General features: G+C 38.8%; 1 protein-coding gene across 1 annotated transcript; it reads left to right on the top strand.

Moving 5' to 3' along the window:
• Window positions 1-23,889: 23,889 nt before the first annotated feature.
• LOC109421191 (radial spoke head 1 homolog) lies at window positions 23,890-25,026 on the top strand. The gene is made up of 2 exons (XM_019695687.4): window positions 23,890-24,205; window positions 24,262-25,026. The coding sequence occupies exons 1-2, from the start codon at window positions 24,122-24,124 to the stop codon at window positions 24,973-24,975; spliced, it is 798 nt and encodes a 265-aa protein (XP_019551232.2). The 5' UTR covers window positions 23,890-24,121; the 3' UTR covers window positions 24,976-25,026.
• Window positions 25,027-26,640: the final 1,614 nt, after the last annotated feature.

The following is a 26,640-nucleotide window of genomic DNA, read 5'->3' as shown; positions in this document are numbered from 1 at the left end:
AAGATTCAAATCCTTACACAACTTTCCGAATGAAATTTGTTCTAGCCTGAATGTCTGTTCTCTGTGATAACAACATCTCCACACTGAGAGGATTTTCCGTATACCTTTTATGTGTGAAACTACATAATTTTTTGCAATTTGACTCGATAAATAAAATATATGTATGTGAAACATAACACTTATGAGGTCTTTTCGATATAAAGTCCATATTGAGAGCCAAATGACATTTATTACTCACATTCATAATATTTATGTGTGATCCTTATGATATATACACAGACAAACAGACGTAACACTCTTCATAGCGGCTTGGCACATGAATTTAACGATCAATTCGAATTTCATTTGATTTGCGCGATCGTTCCACCAGATGCGCTAGTGTTCGATCGCTTTGACGTTTGCCAGTGTAAACGTTGCTGAATGATGCACACGAAAATTACAGGCAATTTGTGTAGTAGTGTGCGTGTCAGCAAAACGTCAAATCGAAATCCATCATGGCCGACAGTGTCGCGCGCGGTTCTACCAACAGGTGGCAGTGTGCTCATGAAAATGACACCGGGCAAAAGTTTTTGATGAATTTTCTCTAAGAGTTACGTCTGTTTGTCTGTGATATATATTTACGTAATCCATATCATTTTTATGCGCTCGGATCACTTTAAAATTATGTTTCGAATTTATAATATTTAATATTGCGATTTTTTTTTCGACTTAGACTTTGATGCGATAAATTTCGTCGTACTCATATTTCGCTTTCGATTTCGCTGTCAATCTCAGTCGCAGGGTTTTTGCAACTCGCCCGATAATGTGACAGTTTTCCCCGGCCGTCTCAATGTTTACCATTAAGGTCTTTTGTTCTCGGTCCACCAGCTGGTCATGTTTACACAACAAAACCAGCTGGTTCACCGATGTTTACGTTCATCCTTATTGTTCTCGGCTACCAGCTGTTTATGTTTTCATAACAAAATCAGCTGGTTTCGCCTGAATCGGGGAAAGAAGGCGAAAATGTGTCATAAATGGTAGGTTAGTACCATATTAGGGCGAGTTTAATTTCGTCGCCAAAGTCTGAATATTTGTAAGAAATACAATATTGTTATTAATTATATTAAATATTCGCTTTTGTTATCATTTATTTTTTACTGTTGTATTAATTTTATTACATAAGTATTTCATTTTTAAACCCGATTATAAAGCATAATAATTCTTTTTCGGAAATTTGACGGAAGAGGTCCAGTTGTGGCGAAATTTTCGGCAGGGGGGCGGAAGCACTATTGCTGCAATCTTCGTCAGTCGACATGAATAGTCTTCTCGTCATCGCAAATTTGCACTTTCCCGTATTGAAAATGGCGTATTTGGTTCCCCCTATTGTGGGACGATTCGTGAATGTTGCTGGCACTGTCGCGGTCTTTGGTCGGGATGCTTTGGGGCACGATTTTGTCCAAGAGGTTTGGAAGCTTCTCATCGTCCGAATCCTTCTACTGCCGCTGGCAATCATCTCGAGCGGGTTTAACTTCTCCGACGCCGTGCTTCTTGTCCAGGTTGCGGTTCTTTTGTTGGGGTAAATCATTGTTTTCAGACAGCAGCGCACGATTATCCGGCCAGTTGCTAGCCACGGAACTGATCCAAAATGCCCCTTCGCTGACTGGTTCGCCCGCTCCGGTTCCTCGTCGTAATTGTACTGGGAAACTTCTTCCGCTAAATCATCGACGCTCCTCCTAATTCCGTACATTTATATACCTAAAACGATAACAACTAATTATTGAACATAAAATAAACGAATTCAAAAATTACCTCAAGAAGCGAATACAATTTCCAACTCAAACGTTGTCGAAGTTTCATACACATGATGGCCGTTGCTAGCTTGTTATTCAAAGCAGTTTTCCAAACTTCAAAATTATGTGTGGGAACATATAATTTTTAACTATAACATCTCATCTTTATTTATGATGTTTGCCCACACATAAATGTAATAGATGGCATACATACGTTTTATAGGTACCCTCATTAAAGCTAAACGAGATGCTATAATGTGTATGTTTGCACCTATAGAAATTACGATAGCAATGTCTTATAAATTGTAAAATCGAAACCTTTATAAACTTTAACTTTGCAATTTTATCAGTGCACATATGACAGATACTCAATGTAAACATACACGCTAAACGTAATAGAGTAATACAATAATTTATTATGTGCATACCACAAGGTACCACATCCCGGTCAACCATTTCTTTAAAAATCTTTATTTACATTTCTTTATAACGATCTTTAAAGACGTTCATATCAAAAATCGATAGCGATCGTCATCGTTTCTTAAAGAAATTTAAATAAAAACAAAGTCACTTCGTTATCGATTGATAAAGATTTTTGAAGATACATCGATATAAAAATAGTGGTTTCTGCTTTATCGATACGTCATCGTCACCCAAAAAAACCTAGAAATAACAGCCACTTTACCGCCACCCCACTCTTGCTGTTCATGTTTATTTTTTTTGCAATCATTTCCTAAATTGGGGATTGAACTTACATATTTAGAAACTTAGATATTTTATGTTGATACATACTTACTGAGTCACACGCAATTACAATAATCATGAGTGACCAAATGTATTCAAATATGTATCTAACAAATATTGTCTATCCGGTTGGAATCAAGACCGACATTCAATCAAAAAATGCCATTTTCTTAGTCTACAAGTGTCGCAACTGTTTCGCATCTAGTGCGCTGTGTTGCTGACAACAACGGGAAGGATGCGCACTACTTTTGACATGATTAAAAAACGTCGCGAGTTGGGTCGCGTCGCGACTTGATTGTGCGAAGTCCGGTTTGGTGGCGGCCCGACAATATCTAGTCTTCAGTCTACCCGGATAAAAACTAACCATAGGGTGTTTGGTGAAAACCATTCATGCACCATACAGTGTACCAACTACAATAATGTATATTGTAATGAAATGGTTCACTAAAAGCTTCGCACATTGTAGCTACTATACATTTACATTCGATTTTTATGTAACAACATATTATACTGTTTTTCTTACGTTTGAACCATTCACTTTTCCGAAACATTATTTTTCCGTGCATTAGTAATTATTTATTCAGTTTTAGATTTTTTCCGTGCTTTGTTTTGTTGATGTTTGTGACTTTTTTGATGCAAAGGAAAGGAAAGAAAAAAAGTAAATAAGTTGAAACATCAATTTAAAAGTAAAGAGAAAATCGCGTTAAGTACTGTTCCTTTGAATTCCACAAAGAATCAAAGGAACAGTACTTAACGCGATTTTTTTTACTTACGGATATTCCCCTAACAAGCCCAGGTTAATCATCATCATTAATTTAAAGTCAATTAAATTTTTAAATAAGTAGTAAACCAGATCTCTTAAGAACTGCAGATCCAAGAGATATGGTGGACTAGGTATGTAGAGTGCGATGAGAGGAATACGATTGACGTACTTTATCGTAGAGCCATCTTTAACATATGGACTGGACTGAATACTGAAAAAAATCTAATTCTCATGAGTTGTTATGTATTTCCCCGTGTATTTCAAACTTTGGTCAAACTGGAGCCTCAATATTGCAAAAACGGTTAAGCACGCTGTAATGATACTTATGTACCTCGTCACCCACTTCATGCAACTACATTACTGGACGAACATTTGAAAAGGGCCTATCTGCTTTGCGTAAACAAACATGTTTTTGTCTCTGTAGGGCCCAACTGCATCCACTCACGCACATAAACACCCTTATCAGAAAGAGTGTTCTTCAAGCTATCTGTTAAGGGTGTTGATGTGCGTGGGTGGATGCAGATGGGCCCTACAGAGACAGAAACATGTTTGTTTACAAAAAGCAGATAGGCCCTTTTCAAATGTTCGTCCAGATTAGTGGTCTAATAATACTTAGCGCGCTCGGCATAGTTCCATCATGCCGCTCAAAGTGTTGCCACAAATAATGCTTAGTTTGCGAAACCCAGTTATCTGGCTTGTGGGGCATGGGAGCCTAAGCTTCAACTGTTAATGCAATCAGAGACTACTCAGACCTCGACTCAGACTTAGACGTGGGCGATCCAATATATGAAGGGTTATCCACAACGCTCTGGAGAATTCCCAAAGCGCATTCTCATAATGCTAGTAAGCCTAAGATGCCATTAACAGGAGGAAAATGACAAGATAATATAACATTACATGGTTTATGTAATGTAAACCAATGCAACATAACAAAAGAGAATCATTCCAAAACCATTTAATTAAATGTATAACCAGTGGTGAAACTACAATTAAAAACAATATATTTACGGTACATTTTGTTGTTTGAAACCATACGTGTACCATACAATGTACGGTTTATTAAAACCCACGTATCAGTATTTATAACAATTCATTTACAATATAATGTATGGTTTTGCAAAAAAATATATATGGAGAAAAATATTTTTTTATATTGTTACGATACTTAACAACCCGTATAGTATATTGTAAAAATTTTATTTACTATTATCTGTATGGTGTTCTACATTACATTTTATTGTTTTTGTATTTTTATTTTTACAGTGGTTTCTATTGTAAAAATGGCTCCACCCCATTACCCCGAATGCCATTACCCCGAACGCCACTACCCCGAATGCCATTACCCCGAATAGGCTACTACCCCGAAAGCCATTACCCCGAATGGGTCATTACCCCGAAAGCCATTTCCCCGAAAGCCATTTCCCCGAAAGCCATTGAGCATGAGCATGAGCATGAGCATGAGCATGATTGACCGCCCGCGGTTGCTCCTCTGTTATTGCAAGGACATCTGCATTTACACAAAGAACCAACAGATTATGCTTGGGACTAGCCTCCTCTTCATTGTGTAAATGCTGAGATCCCAATACTTTTCAATGTGCAATACCAGCGCCGGCCGCGTCCGAATGCAGGTCAATTGAGGATAGGGAAGGAAGTGATGACGTAGTTCTCGCTTAGGCCAATAACCGAGGAATTCTCTGCGTTACTACGAGAAACCACTAGGAGTTTGGATATGGAAAGGAAACGTTGAGGGTTTTGTCTTGGTAAACAAATTGCAACAATCACCTTATTTTGCTATGAACGATGCACTCGCGAAAAGTTCCCTTTGAATTCGTCCCCACATACGCGTCACTTTCAGGGATTATTAACATTGTTTAAAGGGTTTCATACTTTGGTAACGGAAATCGAAATATTGCATCTTCCGGAAGTATAACAGCTTGACAATCCCAACTAAAGTAAAAGTACTTGAACATAATTACGCAACGAAATAGTGTGGCCAACACCGTAATGTGGCAGACTGTACAAAAATATAGCTAAATTGTATCAAAATGAAACAGGAATACTAAAAAATTGGGCCGACACTAGAAGTGACGAAATTTGCAGATCTTGTTTTGTAAATATATAAAGGAGACCGAATGTCACAGAGTGTAATTTTTCGCCACCTACACGTAAAACGAAGGCACAACATTTTCCGGCACTAATTTCGGATTTCACGGTCGCGCCCCCATCAGCCCATCGCGAAATACGAAGCGAACGCGCGACACTTATTCCGGATTTCATACTCCAACAAGAAACAATGTAGTACTAAACACTAAAATATCCGCGCATCTCGTTTCCGCGCGAGAACAATGACAAACGCGATTGATTATACTACGATACTCACCTTGCATGAGCGATGTATGCACAGCAAGAAACAACAAATACCTATTCGCTTCGTCTTCAAAGCGCCAGACGAGTTTACAGAGCCCTCGTAAATCTTCAGGAAATGATCTTCAACGGCTACGCTTCCAAACGGATCCAAAAAGGAGTACTCTTACTGGGATGAATAGTTCTTGCACTTGCACGGAGAAGGAGAGGGAGGGCTGGGCGCTCAGCCAAAATTTCCGATTGACTCCAGAGAAAACGTCCACGGCAAAGCTTTCTCCCCGAATAACGTTTCAAATCTCAGCCAAAGGATCGACCAGTTTCAACAGCTACACTAGCCCCCAGGAGCGAACCAAACGTAGAGGCAAGTTTTCTTCCGACTTCAAATCCGCAATCCTCGAAAAATTTTCACTCTGAAAGGGGAAAAAAATGTCAGACGCGGACAAAAATCAACCTTTCCAGGTCAAGGCCTGCTACAGACTCAGCCATTTCCCCGAAAGCCATTACCCCGAAAGCCACTACCTCGAAACGGCCATTACCCCGAATCGTTCAGGAGATCACCAAAAAAGTGGTGACCGATTAGAAGTTGATGAAGGTGGTTATAAGTTAGAAAAGGGTAAGGCGCCATCCACAAATTACGTAACGCTCTAGGGGGAGGGGGGGAGTATGGCCGAGCGTTACGGTTCATACAAGAATTTTAGGATTTTCATACAAAAAAGCGTTACGGAGGTGGGAGGGGGGCTCAAAAATGGTCGATTTTAGCGTTACGTTATTAATGGACGCTGCCAATCAGTAACTAGTGTAGGTATGAATACTCTTCTCCATCCTATGCCCCTATATTAATTCTATTCTAAAAAAGACGATTTAAGTACCGATTTTTTCCGTTTTATTTTTGTAACGAGTAAAAAAAATATAAAAATAAAACACAAATCAAATAGCTCTTATTTACTTCGTTTTAGATAGCATGACAATGGGAGCACACTGTTTAAGATAGGTTCCGTTTCCCTAAGATTTCCGTATGTTGTGCTTCATGCAAAAATAAGGTTCGTGAAAACGAAAGCAGCAAACGCAATGATATTAAGAAGACAAGTAAAGACAAATTTTCCATATTTTAAACTAGCTGCTCTTTTGAACTTATAGCTATGGGTATAAAAACTACAAGTATTTTAAACTGACATTTTCCCTTCTTTTAAAAGTTGGTTGGCCTCAAGCACGATTATAAACTGGTGGCAAACGATTGTGCTGGTTATCAAACTACACTTCTTCAAATATTTGCCTTCTTTTAAAAATAGGCTGTTCTTTTGAGTTTGCAGTTTCCAACCGTGTACTATTGCAGACCCGAATAAAAAATACAGTAGAAAAACCGAACGTTGTATTGTAACAGTACTATTTAGAACCATATTTTTACAATAGACACCACTGTAAAAATAAAAATACAAAAACAATAAGATGTAATGTAGACACCCATACCGTGAATTGTAAATAAGATTTTTACAATATATTATACAGGTTGTTAAGTATCGTAACAATATAAAAAAATATTTTTCCCCATATATATTTTTTTGCAAAACCATACATTTTATTGTTGATGAATTGTTCAAAATACTGATACGTGGGTTTAAATATACCATACATTGTATGGTACATGAATGGTTTCAAACAATAAAATGTACCGTAAATAAATTGTTTTTAATTGTAATTTCACTACTGGTTATACATTTAATCAAATGGTTTTGGAATGGTTCTCTTTTGTTATGTTGTATTGTTTTACATTACATAAGCCATATATAGTTATATCACAGACAAACAGACGTAACACTTTGAACGTTTTTCGAATCAAATCATAGTCACGGAAACATGTTCGCCCAATGCTAAAAGGACTGAGTTTGGCCGACCATCAACTAGGTGGCGGTAGTGGGCAAACGTCAAACTCGAGCAAAAACGATGCGAGCGCCACGGGTGGTCTGTAAGCCAACTATCAAATTTTCAAATAGACCGTTAAATCGGTGTACGATGCAAAATATCAGAGTGTTACGTCTGTTTGTCTGTGGTTATATTATCTTGTCATTTTCCTTCTCTTAGGCTTACTAGATTTATTAGAATGCGCTTTATGAATTCTCCAGAGTGTTTTGGATAACCCTTCATATATAAAATCGCCCACGTCTAAGTCTGAGTAGTCTCTGATTGCATTAACAGTTGAAGCCTAGGCTCCCTTTGCCCCACCAGCCAGATAACCGGGATTTGCAAACTAAGCATTATTTGTGGTAACACTTTGAGCGGCATGATGGAACTATGCCGAGCGCGCTAAGTGTTATTAGACCACTAATGTAGTTGCATGAAGTGGGTGACGAGGTACATAAGTATCATTACAGCATGCTTAACCGTTATTTCAATATTGAGGCACCAGTTTGACTAAAGTTTGAAATACATAACAACTCATGAGAAAACTGTCAAGTTCGATTCAAATATAAGTAAGGTTAAAAAGCGAACCCGCAGACGAACCTATATTAGAAGTCATTTCAGTGTTCAGTCCAGTCCATATGTTAAAGATGGCTCTACGTCAAAGATAAAGTTTGTCAACCGCATTTGATTCGATTGTGGTCGAAGGCAAGTTCACATGAGAGAAGAGGAGAAAACTCCCCTAAATGCAAATACAGAAAGAATAGTGTTGAACTCATCCACTGATTTACGGTAATCTGACCTGCATCTTTCCGGGTTGGCCTACATCCGTATTTCTCTCATCGCACTCTACACACCTAGCCCGCCATATCTCTTGGACCCCTGCTTGGACCTGCAGTTCTTAGGACATCTGGTTTACCACTGATTTAAACATTTTATTGACTTTATACTAATTTGTAAGTGTTTGGTTTGTTAATTGGTTGTGTTGAAGGGATTTTGTATTTGTATGTGCGGAAATGTGTTAAGGACAGGTAGATTTTGTGTTGGATATTCAGGTTTTTCCCTAGCTGACCCACCTGGCATACGAGTAGGGCACTAGTAGGCGAAACCACCCTGACTACCACCACCTACCAGCTTTAGAAACCCACCACCAGAGGTCTTCGAGCGGCCCATTCAGGCGGCCATCAGGAGGGCGAAATAGGGGCCATTGCAACAAACCCGAATGAAAGGGTAATGACCGATGGCTCAGGTCAAGAACCTTGAAGGCCAATACTGAAATTCCACTCGCTCACTTGCCTAAAGACAGTCCCAGAGATTAGTTCGAAGAAAAGTTTAAAGCTGTGAGCAAACTCAACAAGAAAGAAGTTATAGTGGAAAGAGTGGAAAGAGAGGAGGAAGAAGTGAGCGGAAAGTGGACATCAGGTAACGGCCATGGACCACTATTTTTCTATTACCGTGGTTTGACTATTCCATTCACAACAGGACCCCGCCGTTTTGGTATAGAAACCACCACATTTCTATTACCACCCCTACGCTGTCCTAGTGCCCCCATTTCGGGCGAATTCCGGCATCGTTGTTGGCCGAAGACCGATCCGGCAATATCGGTATCCTAGGACCCGTAGGAAGGTCCCTGGAAGCTGCAGCGAGAACCCCTAGAGCCATCGCGGAAGCAGAAAGTGGCCAGACGTGGCCGAAGCCGTGGACAACGAGAGGAGGACATCGGTGGCCATTATCAGGCTACGAGGAAAGTGTGGTCAGGTGGTTGGTGAGGAGCAGAGGGGCCCCGACGAAGAAAAGGTCAGATTAGCGTGTAAGAAAGTGGGAAGAAGTGAAGGTTAAGGAGTAGGCCAAACTTGTGTCAGAATAAAGCCAAACTTGTGTCAGAAAGATAGAATAAAGTGGGAGTTTTTTTGAAAAGTGAAGTGCTTGTGGTTTTCCTGGGTCTAGTGCGAAATTTCCCTGTCCCGCGGTAAATTAGGGGTAGGCGTGCCGACCCTGAGGCAGTTGAGTCGGGGAGTCTCTAAGACGCTCCCGATTGGCTGGTCCGATACTTACAAATTATTGATGTTTATACTTATTCACTTTTTTCTCTTTCCTTTCCTTTGCATAAAAAAAGTCATAAACATCAACAAAACAAAGCACGGAAAAAATCTTAAACTGAATAAATAATTAAAAATTCACGGAAAAATAATATTTCGGAAAAGTGAATGGCTCAAACGTAAGAAAAACAGTATAATATATTGTTACATAAAAATCCAATGTAAATGTATAGTATAGCGAACCATTTCATTACAATACACTTTATTGTAGCTGGTACACTGTATGGTGCAGGAATGGTTTTCACCAAACACCCTATGGTTAATTTTTATCCGGGGAGTTGTTTGGTAGCCAAACTGTTAATTTCTTTATAGAAATGTTTCCTTCTTTTCATCGGAACCTGTTCTTTCGAGTTTGAGTGTTACGTAGTTTATTTGCAGACGAATAACTAGCTCCATAGCAGTTTTGTTCTTCTTTGAATAATAGGCTGTTCTTTCAAGTAAAATTTTTCAGAATTGACTTGAGGCCAAACTGGCAACTAGATTTCTTTTGATTTTCTTTTGTTTCCAGAACATCAAGCCCTAAAATTGTTTTCTGAATATTTTTTTCAAGATTGTAGTACTGGACTGGATTTCAGATATTCAGTTCAGTTCACTTAGCAAGGTAGATCCAGCATCGTTGGACCAAATTAACTATTTTTTTTTCTGGCGACTAGGGTAATTCATGTATTTTGGACAGGCTGAAGACAACGTTGGAAAAATCATCCCCTAGCTTCCTTAGAAGGTAATTGATTATTTCGCTTATTACTAATACGCTTATAATATGACTGTACTTTGCATTCCTGGTGACAAAAACCTTAGCGAAAGCATTTTAAGCTGAGAAAATCACATTTTCCAATCGCCTGTTAGAATTGCTTTTTGGACACCGAATATATGTTTTGGACACCCTCAGGTATATATAATTTGGACAGGGCAATTATCTCAATGTTTAGCCATGAATACTGCTAAATCATGGAAGTAGCATAAATTAAAAATATTTTCTTACTAATAATCAAATTTCTCCGCTTAACAGGCAACTCTTTTGATAACTATTACAGTTTTTGTTAAAATCGAGGAAATATCGCCAGACCCACAGAATACGCCTCCAAGTATGCAATTGTACTGCATCCCCATGTAGATCGTCAGATGACCAAAATATACTTACAGTAGAAAACTTGTAATGTATTTTGGACACCACCTATTTTAAGCGTTCTAGATGAATGTTAAGAGATTGGCTGCCTAATGCTTCTTTATTGAACATTTTTCATTGCAATAAGGCTTTTAAATTTTCTACAATTATTAATTCAACGATTTTGAGGCGAATATTGTATGCCACTGCGAAGTGTATGTCCTCTTGCATACCTGTGCATTTGAGGGGTTTTAGTGAAATAATTTACATTTTCGATAATTTTGAAGTAAATTCTTAATTGTTAAGCGTATTTTCACCGTAAGTCATCAGAGCAGGGTCTTCTTGATCCAATAATCGATATTGAGAAGTATCTACTTTTATAATTTCTCCGGAACAAGACATACAACGCCGTGCCTGTCCAAATTATATACATGTCCAAATTATATTTTTTACCCTAAACTGTAGCATTTCTTTTCATGAAAGACTGTTCTTCTAGCTGCACTTATATGTATAGTTTACTGAGAGTGGAAGCTGCTTACTGTATATGAGATTTGCCCTTCTTCAATTTATAGGCTGTTCTTTCTAGTTACGTCGTTACCAGGTTGATTAGCGACATATTTCTATTGATTCCATCTGGTGTTTTTCCTTCTTTTAAAGTTGGGCTGTTCTTTCGACTTATATTGTTACAGAGTTGTTTGGTAGCCAGTTGCCCTTTGCAGATTTATGTATAGGGGCCGTGCATAAACTATGTAAATAGAAGAGGGTCTATCCAAATTTTAAGCTCTATACAAATTTACAAATTTTTGTATGAACAAATCGTGGACTTCGTGGCCGAGCGGTTAGCGGCGTTATTCGTTTAGGTATCTCGCATGCCTCGGAGTGTGGGTTCGATTCCCGCTCCGATCGAGGAAAACTTTTCGTCAAAACAGAAAATACTCCACTGGGCCACTGAGTGTTATACGTGTTGTCCATTGTCTAATGTGAGTAATGTACAGTCTGTGCAGCCTCTGGCCGAAGACGGTGTAATTGTCTTTTAAAATTCTACGATGAGGAGGGGGAATTTATATGCTGTTCTTTCTAGTTATATCCTTGCAGACTTTATTGGCGGCCAACCAACCAATCAATTTTTTCAATTTTTTTCACTTTTAATGAATTTTTTTTAAGTTACACTGTTATAGAGTTTTATTACCAAATCGTCTATTCCTCCTTAAAAGATTTTTTTTCTAACTATAAAATGTTCTTTCCGGGCCTATTTTGCAATTTGTATTATTTGATCTCGCCCAATGATCATTAGACTTATTAGTAATACTTTGGCCAAATGTCTTTTCGGCCTAATGAGCCAATATCGATAGCCAGTATTTGAAGGACCTTTGCTGACAGCTCTATCTCATACAAGATCATCTCTAATACGTATTATTCCATTATTTTGTTTTAAGGTTATTTCTTACAATGATATCTTCTGGTATTGAAGCTGTCAGTAATATTATTAAATTAATAAAAATATAAAATACCCATCATCAGAATAACCCATCTAAAAATATGCTTTCGGGGTAATGGCGTTCGGGGTAGTGGCCCATTCGGGGTAGTGGCGTTCGGGGTAATGGCCCATTCGGGGTAACGGCTTTCGGGGTAATGGCCTATTCGGGGTAATGCTAGGGGTAGTGGCGTTCGGGGTAATGGCGTTCGGGGTAGTGGCATTCGGGGTAATGGGGTAGAACCGTAAAAATATGGTTTTAAATAGTACTGTTAGACCGTTCGCAATGCTGTTTTATTTTGTATGGCGAGTTTTAAAATTTTTAAAACTCGCCATACAAAATAAAACAGCATTGCGAACGGCCTTACAATACAACATTCGGTTTTTCTACTGTATTTTTTATTTGGGTGGTCAGCCGGTCGTACACGCTAAGGTCAGTTTACCCAAATATGGGTAAAGTTTACCCATAATCGTCGAAAAGTGCACATTCGCATTTTATGAGTAAAGGCACTTTACCCATATTTGGGTATGATGCGTCTACGATTAATATAGGTAATATTTACTCATATATGGGTTTTTAAATTTTGAGTAAACTTTACGCAAATTTGGGTAAAAAAACGCTGTTTCAAAATTACTAGGGAGAAGTTTCAGTAAAATCAGATACCAATAATTTCGGATAAAGACCATGAAGAAAACATGAAAAGAATGTTTTTTGTCTCTCGTTTATTTAAGGTATTGATACCCATTTTAAGCAAAGATTTAGAGGGAATTCTCCCTTTCCGGAGGTGTTTGCTGAATACTTACTTCCATTGCTATCGTCGCGGTGGATTGTTCCGCTTAGTTAAACGTCTAGTCAGAGGAAGGGATGTCGATGGGAATGCTTTTGTTCCGCTGGACTGGAGGTTGTTCCGTCGAACGAATCGGGGTAGGATCTTATTCGTAGGCGCTTCTGCTTCGGATGGTTATTCCGCTGTACCGGAATACATCGGGAAATTCTCTCGACGTTCGCAATCGCACACGGGAATGCTGTTCTGCCGAAAGTTGAAAAAATAAGATTTAGCGGGTATTCTCCCTTTCCGGAGATGTTGGCTGATTACTTACTTCCTTGGCTGTCGCTGCGACCGACTGTTCCGCCTGGCTGGACGTTCTTATCAAAGGAAGAGATGCAGACCAGGATGATTTTGGTACGCCGGACAACAGAGGTTGTCGGTTCGAACCGAACTGCATCGGATAATTCCCTCGACGTTCGGAATCGAACACGGAAATGCTGCCGTTCTTTGATGCGATCGTTTCTAGCGTGCTCCTCCCTTCGCACAGAACTTTTTCGAATATGGTTCTCTTCTATTTCGGCCTTGAATTCGGCTGGAATTCGCCGGAGAGTTGCCGACAGCTGAAAAGTTAGAAAATTAAAAATTTAGCGGGAATTCTCCCTTTCCGGAGGTGTTTACTGAATACTTACTTTCTTGGCTATCGTTGCGACGTATTGTTCCGCCTGGCTGGACGTTCTAGTGCTAGTCAGAGGAGCAGATGTAGATGAGGATGCTTAAGTTCCGACGGACTGGAGGTTGTTCCGTTCCGTCGAACCGGGTAAAATCCTAGAACTCAATTGCCTGGCCTGTGTATTATTAGCACAACTTAAACTTAGCAGGACTAAACAATAAAAACTTAGCTTAAAAAACTTCGTCCGCAAAAAAAAAAACTCGTACCAAACGCGAGTGTTGCCGCTCAATAATGTTTATTTTTTCATCCAAATATGGGTAAATACAACTTACCCATATATGGGTAAAGTCACTTTGATTATAATATGAGTAAATATTACCTATATTTATCGGTATAATTTACCCATAAAATAGGTTATGCATACAAAACCCAAATATGAGTAAATGAGCTACTTATTTATGGGTAAACTGATCTTAGCGTGTACAGCGACGCCGACGTGTGCATACACTGAAAGAAATTTTAGAGTAGTCTGAACTATTCCTCCATGTTTAATTTTACTATATCCAAAAATAGTAATGATAATAATGGTTTTGATGATAATTACTATGTTTATGTTTATGTTTACTATAATCTGACAGCCAACTGAATAGTAATTGGTACTACCAAACATAGTTCCCTTAATCATATCTTTCGTGTTTGTCATAACCATATTACTGGATATCTGTTACTATTTCCATGGTAAATTTGAACATAACCAATGTTTTTCTTGTTCCTTCGGCCATCTTTTAAGTAATGCGCTGAATCATAAAAAGCAAGTTCCGTAAACAATATTTTCTTTAAGGAATTTTGAAGCTGCTGGTGAAATTTTCAAAATGTGTTCACGGTGAGCAAACCTTTTATCGATCTTCGGTAAATAAGCCAGTAAATTCTAACTGGAATCGTTCAAAATTTCAGAACTTTGTCACCAACCGAGCCACCGATGCCGAAAATTGTCCCTTCGGATCCCAGAGCTACCGTGCCAACGAACCGCGCAGGTTGGTTCATCTTTCTGATTCCTTCCGCTGGCCAAACAGTTCGTGCCACCCGAAACTTCCAAACTGAATCTCACAAAACATACCTTCGTCCATCCTTTTAGCCATGTTCGACAATTAGTTCCCGGAAGACTTCGTCACTATGCAGCTGGATTGCCCCCGAAACTCTAACCAAACCATCAGTTCCGGAAATGCATGTCTATAGGCTGTGTGGTGGAGGTTGGAACTGAACGAGGAAACGCCGGAATATGCGCACCAAGATGATTGCGATGATTCCCACGGATTTTCCACACCCGACGGGTGTGTTCATAACGATGCCTTCGGAATCGGAATCCTGATTCGGCTGCAGATACATCTCCCCAAGAACCTCCCACTACCAGGCATAAGAATAAACGCGATCCGGCCAAAATCGCTCATCTAATGATGTAAACGAGTTCTCCCCGAGTTCCACCGGACTGACGGGCTGGATTTGCAAGAGGACCATCCTCCGCGAGAAGGACACAGATTATTACGCATCTTAGTACGAGGAGCAAAGAAAGACGTCCGCTTCGGAAGGCTCGCACCTCATCCCAGATGATTGATGGGTTCCAGCGCCGGATCAGTTCTCAGTTCCAGCGATGCAACCCGAAAACCACAAACTGCACGTCTCCAAAATGCCACCGAAAAAGGAAGCCCCACAACAGGTGTTTTGAAAAATACTAATTATAGTTATTGTACATATTTAAAAATATTTTATACGTTACAAACCAATAAATATAATTAAAATTATTCACCAGATATTTTTTAAATGTAAACCAAAAAATACCACTGGCCGAACCACAGGCATAGTAAATGCAACTGTTTCACAATGGTTAAACTTACTATGTTTTTGCATACCGTTTAACATGCGCATGGTAAAATGAACTACGATATTTCATTCAAAAATACCATAAAATGTAAACATTAAACGGCATGGTAAACTAAACCTAGCACATGGTAGTTTCAAGAATGAATCATGGTCTACCAAAATCAAGTAGTAAAGATGTTTTAATTTGACCCTCGGTACAGTCACAATTACCATGTCCGTTTTTTCAGTGTAGAAGGTGGTGATCGATAGGGTGGCGAGTTGATTGGAGGTGATTGGCGTGTGGAGTCGGTATCACGCCGGGGGTGTTTGGAAACGGTTACCAAGCGAGTGCAATCGAGTGCAGTAAAAGAGCCAGGACGGAAGTTGGACCGGAATTCATCAAGAATCGTTGCAGTGGGACAGCTTGGCCGGTGAGATAGAACAGCGGACATTTTTAACAGCGGATTAGAGGTACGTGGATTGATTCTTCCTTGTATTTTTCATTTGTATAAACTTGGTGTTGTATTTATTGAAGTTTTCTTTAAATTCTTTCTGGTGCAGTGTATAATGGCGTTGATTGGCACAATAGATCCGTACGTGCCAGGCACAAAGTTCAGTAATTATGTAGAGCTTATTGACTATTTCTTTTCGTCGAATAACATTACGGATGATCGTAAGAAAGATATTTGTTTGAGTTGTGCGGGTCTTGTAGTTTTCGAAGAGCTTAAGTTGTTGTATCCAGCCACTGATCTAAAAACCTTATCGTATACCGATATTACAAAAAAGTTAAAAGAACGTTTCGATAAAATTGATTCCGAGATTATGTTGCGCTACAAGTTCCGTTGTAGACGCCAGAGCCCATCTGAAAGTGGAGAAAATTTTATTTTAGCAGTGAAACTTCTGGCTGAATCGTGTGAATTTGGCGCTTTCAGAGATTTCGCCATTCGCGATCAGTTGGTGTTTGGCGTCTATAACAGGGAACTACAAAAACGATTGCTAAATGAAGAAGGGCTTGACGTTCGTTCTGCTGAAAGAATTATTAAGGTGAAACGGGACGCCGTGTTATTTTTCCTATCTTGCCTCTCTTTCTAACAATTTGCCTCGCGATTTTGAAGATGGTAATCTCGAGTTCTATTGCACTGAAGATGATGAAAAACAATCAGCATGTGCAGTGCAAGTGAGCATACACAATGATAGGTTTTTGTTGCAAAATATGAAGTAGAATCTGAGATTACCATCTTAGTAGCAACAGAGCAATGGCGGATATTTACCCGACCGTCCCGTCCGCCCTTAAGGGATTCGAAATGGCGAACAGTAATACGTAGTACTTCCATTCGGAATCTGGCGAAAATCAAGTTAACTCTGTAAGGTATAGGCTCGGTGCTAGGCAACCTAGAGTAGATAGAGACGATCGCACCCGGAGTAGATCCAGAGACAGAGCATATATTAGAAATCAGGATTCGCGAAATAATTATCGGCGTTATGAAGGTCGTTCAAGGTCAGATCATAGAAGCTCAAGCCGAGGCAGATATGCTAATTTTGTTTGTCATTTTTGCAAGAGACGTGGCCATATTCAGAAGAACTGCTATAGGTACATAGACAGCCAGAAGAACTCGGTTAAATTTGTTAAGGAGGTGCAACCGGAGAAAGACGAGCAAAGTACAGGCGATGTACATGATTACTTCAAGCGGCTTCGAGTAGAATATGACTCCGACACTGAGGAAGAAGGTGACTATCCCTGTCTAATGATTTCCTCTATTAAGAAAATTAGCAAACCTTGTCTAATCGAGGCCAATATAGAAGGTCAATCATGCCAAATAGAAGTCGATAGTGGTTCGGCAGTGTCTGTAATGAGCAAGTTAGAATTCAAAAAGAAGTTTCGTGATGTTAAACTGAAAAATAGTGCTAGAAAACTGATAGTAATAAACGGTTCAAATTTGGAGATTTTGGGAAAAGCATTAGTTACGGTTTCTTTGGATAATGCTGTGGCCGAATTGGAATTAATTGTTTTAGATGGAGATCACTATTTTACTTCTCTCATCGGTAGAAATTGGATGGATGTTTTTTTAAAGGTTGGAGAAATAGTTTTTCGAAGTCCTCTAAACAGGCAAATATATATGGTTCACAACACTCCAGTGTTGGAGATAATAGAGAACAGGCCATAAGCATCATTAAAGAGCGTTTTTCAGACTCTTTCAACAGAGATTTTTCGTCACCAATTGTAGGGTTCGAGGCAGAATTGGTGCTAAAGGAGGATAAGCCAATATTCAAAAAGCCTTATGAAGTACCATATAGACTAAAAGACAAAGTTTTAGACCATTTATGCCTGTTGGAAAGAGATAAGATTATCACTCCAGTAAAAACCAGTTTATGGGCATCTCCAGTCGTAGCTATTGTAAAAAAAAGATGGCGATATTAGGCTGGTTATAGACTGCAAGACATCTATTAACAAAGTTTTAATTGCGAATACATATCCTTTACCAACGGCTCAGGATTTATTCGCCTCATTATCTGGTTGTAAGGTTTTCTGCTCTTTAGATTTAGCAACGGCATATACTCAGTTGCAGTTGTCGGAAAAATCGAGAAGAATAACTGTAATAAATACTATTAAAGGCCTTTTTATGTACAACCGGCTACCTCAGGGCGCCTCCTCTAGTTCAGCAATATTTCAGCAAATAATGGAATCCATTTTGGAAGGAATTGAATATGTTTACTGTTATTTAGACGATGTCCTCATTGCTGGAAAGGACTTTGACGATTGTTACAGACGACTCAACACGGTATTAGAGAGACTTGCTAGAGCAAATTCAAAATTAACTTCAATAAATGCAAATTTTTTGTATCACAGCTGCCATACTTCGGGCATATTATATCAGACAAAGGGTTAATGCCAAACCCGGAAAAGGTATCTACTATTAACGCAGCAAAAATTCCCAAAAACAGTACAGAACTGAAAGCTTTCTTAGGTTTAGTAAATTATTATGGAAAATTTCTCCAGAATTTATCAACTACGTTGAACCCGCTCTATCATTTGCTGAAAAAGGACGTTAGATTTCTATGGGACTTCAAATGTGACGAAGCTTTCAAGCAGTGTAAAGAAAAAATACTTAACGCTAATGTTCTCACATTTTACGATCCAAAGCAACCAATAGTCATTAGCACAGATGCTTCTTCTTATGGACTAGGCGGAGTTATTTCTCATGTTATAAATGGAACTGAGAAGCCTATTTGGTTCACATCATTCTCACTTAACCATGCACAGAAAAGTTATCCAATAATACATCTTGAGGCTTTGGCAGTAGTTTCAACGGTGAAAAAGTTTCACAAATTCATATTTGGACAACATTTTACTATTTTCACTGATCACAAGCCTTTCTCTCTCTCTCTTCTTGGCGTAACGTCCTCAATGGGACAAAGCCTGCTTCTCAGCTTAGTGTTCTATGAGCACTTCCACAGTTATTAACTGAGAGCTTCCTCTGCCAATGACCATTTTGCATGTGTATATCGTGTGGCAGGCACAAAGATACTCTATGCCCAAGGAAATCAAGGAAATTTCCTTTACGAAAAGATCCTGGACCGACCGGGAATCGAACCCGTCACCCTCAGCATGGTCATGCTGAATACCCGTGCGTTTACCGCCTCGGCTATATGGGCCCTAACAAGCCTTTATTAGGTATATTTGGAAAAACAGGGCAGAATTCGATTTCAGTAACAAGACTTCAGCGTTATGTCATGGAATTGTCAATCTATGATTACACAATTGAGTATAGACCAGCAAACAAAATGGCTAATGCAGACTTCTGTTCTCGTTTTCCATTAGAGGTGGAAGTTCCAAAAAGCTTAGAAAATCAGCATGTGAAGAGTTTGAATGTTTCGCAGGAAATGCCTCTAGATTATACTGCTGTGGCCAGAGAGACAAAAACTGACTTATATTTACAACAAATACTTGCCTTTATGAAAAATGGTTGGCCTGAACGAATAGATATTTCCTTCAAAAACATATATTCACAGCATCAGGATATTGAAGAAATTGACGGATGTTTACTTTTCCAAGACAGGATTATAATCCCAGTGTCATTACAAAGAAGAGTATTACAACTTCTACACGCTAATCACAAAGGAATTGTCAAAATGAAGCAACAGGCAAGGAGGTGTATTTATTGGTTCGGTAAAGGTTCAACTCACAATTTATAAGTATTGGTGAAAGCGCCTACTGACTTTACAGAGAGTAAACAAACACTCCTGCACGCGGATGTGCAGATGAGGCAGGTTCGTTAGTGCATTTATTTATTTATTTATTTATTTATTTGCTGTATTTGATTCTTTTAAGACAGGAAAAACCAGCAAAGCTGATTAAAAAACCTGTATCTTTTGACAAAACAAAACAACAAAATACAAACATTCAACGGACAACTATATGTCTAATTGAACATACTAATACTAATACTAATACTAATACTAACTAACCCTAACCTTATCAACTCTATTTTTAAACAATGAACTAGAACATGTAAAATCAAAGTAACTGGAATATTTGTTAAATGAGGCACATATTCTACGGATAGGTTCATATTTTCCATAGTTGGTCTTCCTGAACGACAGGTCAAAGAAACATGAGGATCGAAGCGTACGAGAGGGAGCCGAAAAATTTAAATTGCCTAGAAGGCTGGGGGAATCAATATCACCTAATATAACCTTGGCTGCAAATAAGGCCTCAGCTTTAGTACGTCGTGTCGAAAGCGTCTCAAGGTTCAAAAGTAAACATCGGTTCGCATACGGAGGTACAGCAATCGGATCATTCCAAGGAAGATGGGCAAGGGCACGACGAATGAATCGACGTTGAACGGATTCCACACGTAAATTCCATGTGACGTAGCTAGGGGACCAGACAACACAAGAAAATTCCAGAATAGAACGAACCAACGAGCAATACAATGAACGGAAACAGTATGGATCTCGGAAAGACTTACACACTTTAGTAATGAACCCAAGCTGACGGTTGGCCTTACAAATAGTTGATGTCATGTGCTCAACAAAATTCAACTTAGTGTCAAGAATTACTCCTAAATCAGTGACGGAAGAAACATGCTTTAAAGAAATATCGTTTAGTTTATATGCGGCAAAAACTGACCTCCGTTTACGTGAAAATATAATGACCTGACATTTATCTATGCTTAATGACATTCTGTTCCGATGACACCAATTTTCAAAATGTGATAAATACTGTTGTAGTTTTTTTGCATCGTCCGATGAGCGAATGACGTTAAACAATTTTAGATCATCGGCGTATAACGATCGACAGCAAGGCAGAATCTTTTTAGTAACATCATTGAAAAACAATGAAAATAACGTGGGCCCTAGATTGCTGCCTTGAGGCACACCCGAAGTAGAAGCGAATGATGATGAGTAACAGGAACCTATTTTGACTTTCAAAGCCCGGTTTCATTTGTCTCTTTCCCATCTTCAACTTGTTTATCACGCTGTGCATATGACGCAAGAAATATGCACGCATAGGCAATGGGAGAATAAAAGAAACAGCAAATCAAGAAGAGCCACACCATGTATGTGCACTACATGGAAGTAAATACCGCGCCGGTTGGAAAGTGAAAAACGATTTTGTGCAGTTTTCGCGATTGTGTGGCTATCGCCGCGGACTTTTTCGTGATGTAGTGAATATTATTCCGTTTGTGAAGCCGGTGAAACATTTTACACTTCGATTATGGAAGCAATTACGTTTCGAGAGGCAATAAAAAAGTGAGACTGGTCCCGGTAAGATAGTGCTAGTGAAATGGTGCGAGCTGGTGTGCGTTGGGGGAGAATTTGGAAAAGATAGCGCACAATTTATAAATTAGCAGTTTTGCAGTGAAATATTGTGAAAATGTTGTGTTTCTTGGTTTCAATGAAAAGGTAAGTGTCCTGAGCAAGCGTTGAAGCAAATTTTAAAATAACTCGATATCAGATAGTGGTGAAAATTCGAGTATTTCTTCATCTTCAATTGAAAACTCACACATGTGAGAAAATTAAGCAAGCATGTGTTAGAAAAACCAAACTGATTTCCCCCTTAATAACGACATCGAATCATTCGTAAACAACTGTGAAGTTTGTTCCAAAACGTTGATTGTTCCAACACAAAAGAATACTCCGGAATGGATTGCTACTACCCGGCCATTCAGTAGAATTCATGCAGATTTTTTTTATTTCGAAAGACGCATATTCCTATTGATTGTTGATAGCTTTTCAAAGTGGTTGGAAATAAGCTGGATGAAATACGGTACCGATTCGGAGAAAGTTATCAAACAGTTCATTGAGTTTTTCGCACGATTTGGTCTGGCGGATGTAGTGGTGACAGACAATGGACCACCGTTTAATTCTAAACATTTTATCAGCTTTATGGAACGTCAAGGAATACAAGTTTTCAAAAATCCACCGTATCGTCCTCAAAGCAACGGTCAAGCTGAACGGTTAGTTCGAGAATCAAAAGAAGTACTGAAAAAAATCCTTTTGGATCCCACATTAAAACATTTAGATTTACAAGAAAAAATCCATTATTTTCTTTTCAACTACAGAAACACTTGTTTATCTGACGGAGAAAAGTATCCTTCTGAAAATGTATTAAGTTACAAACCAAAAACAGTTCTTTTTTTAGTGAATCCCAAAAGTAAATATAAGCGACATTTGGCCGAGCCATTAGCTTTGAGATACAACTGTAATGATGAGACGAGGCATGATCCCTATGCTAAATTGAAATTGGGTGATAAGGTTTACTATAAGAACCACAATCCTAAAGATATTGAAAAATGGATTGAAGCAACTTTCGTTAAAAGAATTTCTCAAAATGTATTGCAGATCGCCATCGGGTCAACCCTCGTCTCGGCCCACAAGGGGCAGGTGAGAATTCGGAATGATTCGGCTGGACGAAGGCGTAATGCGACGCTCCAAGTCCCGAAGCCAGACAGTGAGGAACGAAAAACGAACACAAACCCAGAGGAAATGGAAGAAGATCAACAGAGCAGGAGGCAACAAAGAAGCTCAAAGAGAAGTCGAACAGAGCGAGATGAGAGCGATGATGAATTTTACGGGTTCGATATCACTTCGGAGCAACCGCTGCCAGCTAGTCGTGAGTTACACCCCTGCTCGTTGCCACCATCACAACAGCCAAGGCAGCATTCTACTGATGATGTTCCAGTTCTACGAAGATCATGCAGAACAAAGAAGAAAAAGACAGACGCAGCTTTTGTTTATACCAAAGTGTTCAAGTGATTAATAATTTTGAAAATTATATGAATTGTTGAAATAATAATAATACAGTTTGAAGTTAAACCATTAGTCTAAGAACAAATTCCATTAAGGGGAAAGATATTGTTGAGTACAACTATTTAGTTCAGTGTAGGCTGGATGGGAATGAAGTACACTGAAATAAATTTTGTTGTGGAAACTACCGATTCCATAGTAAAATTACTAACCGTACCTATGATTCTCAACCGACAACAATTTCCAGTTAATTCTACTAAAACACTGTCAACTTAACTAGCAGTGCAGTTGACATTACTAAAATTAATCTTAATTTAACAAATGAGCATTGTATTTTTCACCATACTGTGTTGTAAAATGCGTGTCCAGGAAAAATTAACAATGTTTTGCTGTTGAGACGACTACGCTTTTAGTTGAATTGACTACAATGCATTGTAATTTTAAGCATATTTAAGTTACCTTAACAGATTTTGTTGTCGGTTGAAAATCATAGGTACGGTTAGTAATTTTACTATGGAATCGGTAGTTTCCACAACAACATTTATTTCAGTGTAAGTGAATGCCGCCGAGTGCTAATTCCAAAATGATTGTTACTGATGATGATAGCTAAGGTAGGTAGTAGTAATACCTCAACTGATACAGAACTACAGTCAGGTTTTTTTTACGCGGGGGATACGTACCGCGTAAAAAAAAAACTCAGTTCAAAATCCGAAAAACCGCGTAAAAAAAAGTCTCACCATTTCTCGACGAATCATGCAAAAATAAGACGATGATTTTTTTTTTGTATGGAGTTTTCATTTCAGGCCAAACATTTCAATAGGTCCTATCTGCATTTGAGAGGCTCTCTTTGTTCACTTTCTCTTTCAATTATTGCAATGTAATGGTACACTTTTCAACTATTTTTGCAGTACAAATCAAAAGACCATTGTTTTGACCATCGTTCAATGCAAGGAGACAATCATAATACAAATAAACAGCTGAGATATTAACGAAAGAGAGGGAAACCAAAGAGAGCCTCTCTTCTGCAGATTGGACCTTTAGACATGTTTGGCCTGATTTACGCGGCCGCGTAAATGAAAACCGCGTAAAAAAAACCTGACTGTATTCAGAATGTTGATCAACAATATGAGTCAAGAACCTTTTGAACATAAACAATCAGCTATTGTTAACATCACATATAAATACTCCTAACGCAATAAACATGAGCTGAGCACTCGTATTCAGAACAACAATAAACCGAGTGTTAGTTCATTTCAAAGATTAGATGCGGTCAAACCAACGAGGTTGGACGGTAACACCTACCATTAGAAAAAAGCAGGTCGAGAAGCAGGCTATGCATTTGAATTGACATTTTCTAAGATGGCACATGGAATGATTGATGAGAAAATTGTTAATGAGTACCAACCGTCAGAAGAGGAGAAACTATTCGAATTTGATATTCAAGTAAGTTGGTGGCATACTCAAAAAACCTTTTTGAAATAGATTCCATCCACATCTAGAAATACAACGGCCCAAGGAACTCACGATTTGAGCCGCACGGAGAAGGCAGAGCCAAATTCGCTGCTGGTGGTCGATATGAAGGACAGTTTAGGAAAGGCTTACTTCATGGCAATGGACGGTTGGTTTTGCAAGATTGTCACAGATACGATGGGCATTGGCGCAAGGGTCTAAAGCATGGCATGGGTCGGATGTATTACCCAGACTGCTCGCAGTACGAAGGGGAATTCAGAAAAGATCAACGACATGGAATTGGAAAATACCAGTATCCGAACGGAGCACATTATGAAGGAAACTGGTTCAAGGACAAGCGTCACGGTGTTGGGTGTTACGTGTTCAGCCGCGGTGGCGTTACCTTGAAGGGGACATGGATCGAAGGAGTCGCTTGTGGTCCCGCAGAAATAATTTTTGAAGACTACCGATTTCACGGATATTGGGACGAAGATAAACCAAGAGGTCTGGGTTGTTTTACATTCGACGCCAAAGTCATGATCAGTGGAAAATATTACGTCGATGAAAAGGAGGGATGTGACTCGAGAGAAGTAGTATGGCAGCCGATGTTGATTGAGAAATACGAATATTCAAAGCTACCACTTGAGCCCCTTCCGTTTCCGGTAGATGAATCAGATATATCAGAAATCAGTTCATCCGAAGATGAAGAGTGTGACTCAGGAGATGAGGTACATGTTCTGGATGAAGAAAATTCAATGACATAGTAAAAATAAATGTTCTTGGAAAACCAAATAAAATTAAGACAATTTACGCAATTGTGCATTTGTGCATTTTTGCGCTCTATAGTGCTATACGGACGTGGGATGATTAAAAGGTGGATGTAGCGCTTCTACATATGTACATACAGGGGATGACCAAAATGTTTGGGATAGGCAACTCACAAAAAATTCAACATGTTGTAACTTTTCAAATAGTGCATAAAAAATCTCAAATTTTGACTGTTTGTCAACCTATTACAAGCTCGGCTGGTTAACCTTTCGCGAAGCTAGAACCTTTCTTGTAAAAACTATTTTTAAGACAGCTTATTTGGAACTGTCATATCTCAGAAACCAGTGAACCGAATTGAATGAAATTTTGAACGTTATCAACAATACATTGTAGGCCTGTCAACCTTTTCAAAAATGTTCTCTGATTTTCAAATCCAGCCCCACATTTTGATTGACATCCTAAAAGAAGAAACTGGTCAAAATTTCAGCCAAATCCATTGAAATTAGGAGGTGCATCAAATCAATTTTGTGTTTTTCGACTATTTTTGAACTTCAAAAAAATCATAACTACACTAAAACTTGTCAAAACTTAATTCTTTCGGCAAAAATTGAAAGCTATACTTGTTTGCTACAAGTTCTCCAAACAACGTTTGCCAATAAAATTGAAGGAAAAATGTGTAATTATCACATTTGTATTCAGAAAAACCTTAAAAAGTTGATTTTTTGATAGATTTTGTTCTGGAACACCCTATTATACGTAATAAGATGATTTTTTTAAAAACGGCATCATATTTTCAAATGTCTTTTGGTTATTTGCTTTTTTGATACCAATGCTGTAGGAGTTGAGCAAAAATTACCAAAATTCGTGAAAGCCTAATGTGTCCTAAAACTAGCTTCCTCTATATGAGTGGAAATGTTAAACCAGTATAACTATATTCGTCGTAAAAAAATATTACATTTTAAAATGTCGCATCATGTATCAATATGTTGTTGATGAACGTTCAAAATTTCATTCACTGGTGTAGTAGATATTGGCTGGGTATAGGTTTCCATGGTAAATTAAATGCATAGCGTAACTTTAAGTGAAATAAAGACGGTATAAAAATAAGAGTGTATGGAAAAAATGACAAACACTGAGACTGCACGAAAATCTGAACGACCCGCTGACCCGGAAGATGATTGCCGAAGTAAGATACGAACGTATTACTTCGTTTTTGGCGTACGAGGGAGAGAATGAGAGAACACCGAGTAGGATGATTGAGCCGAACCCGAAAGAGAAATAGAGCGCGTGAACGAGAGCTTGAAGGGTAGGTGTTAGTATTCGGAGGGCAGAATCGAGAGAGGAATGTTACGAAGGGGGGGTATATGACTTCGTTGCAAGCCGAGCCTAATCATTCTGTTGGTTATTCTTGATGCTACCGGACGTGTTCGCGATGGCATCAAAAAGAAAATCGGACAGGCTAATGTCCACGGAGCGGTACGACAACTGGTTTCGAAGATATGACAGTTCAAAAATTGGTTGTCTAAAAATAGTGTAGGTAATCAAAATTTGAACCAAATTGCGACTTCCTGAAGCAGTGCAAATTTTGAGAGATTTTTTCTCCCACATGGAAATAATTTACTACGGCAAAATCGTATGTACATGAAAGCCATGGGTATAAG

This window comes from Aedes albopictus, chromosome 2, assembly GCF_035046485.1.
Source record: "Aedes albopictus strain Foshan chromosome 2, AalbF5, whole genome shotgun sequence".
NCBI classification, from domain to species: Eukaryota; Metazoa; Arthropoda; class Insecta; order Diptera; family Culicidae; genus Aedes; species Aedes albopictus.
The sequence above is the reverse complement of the archived record's forward strand: the minus strand, read 5'-3'. Positions and strand labels throughout refer to the sequence as shown.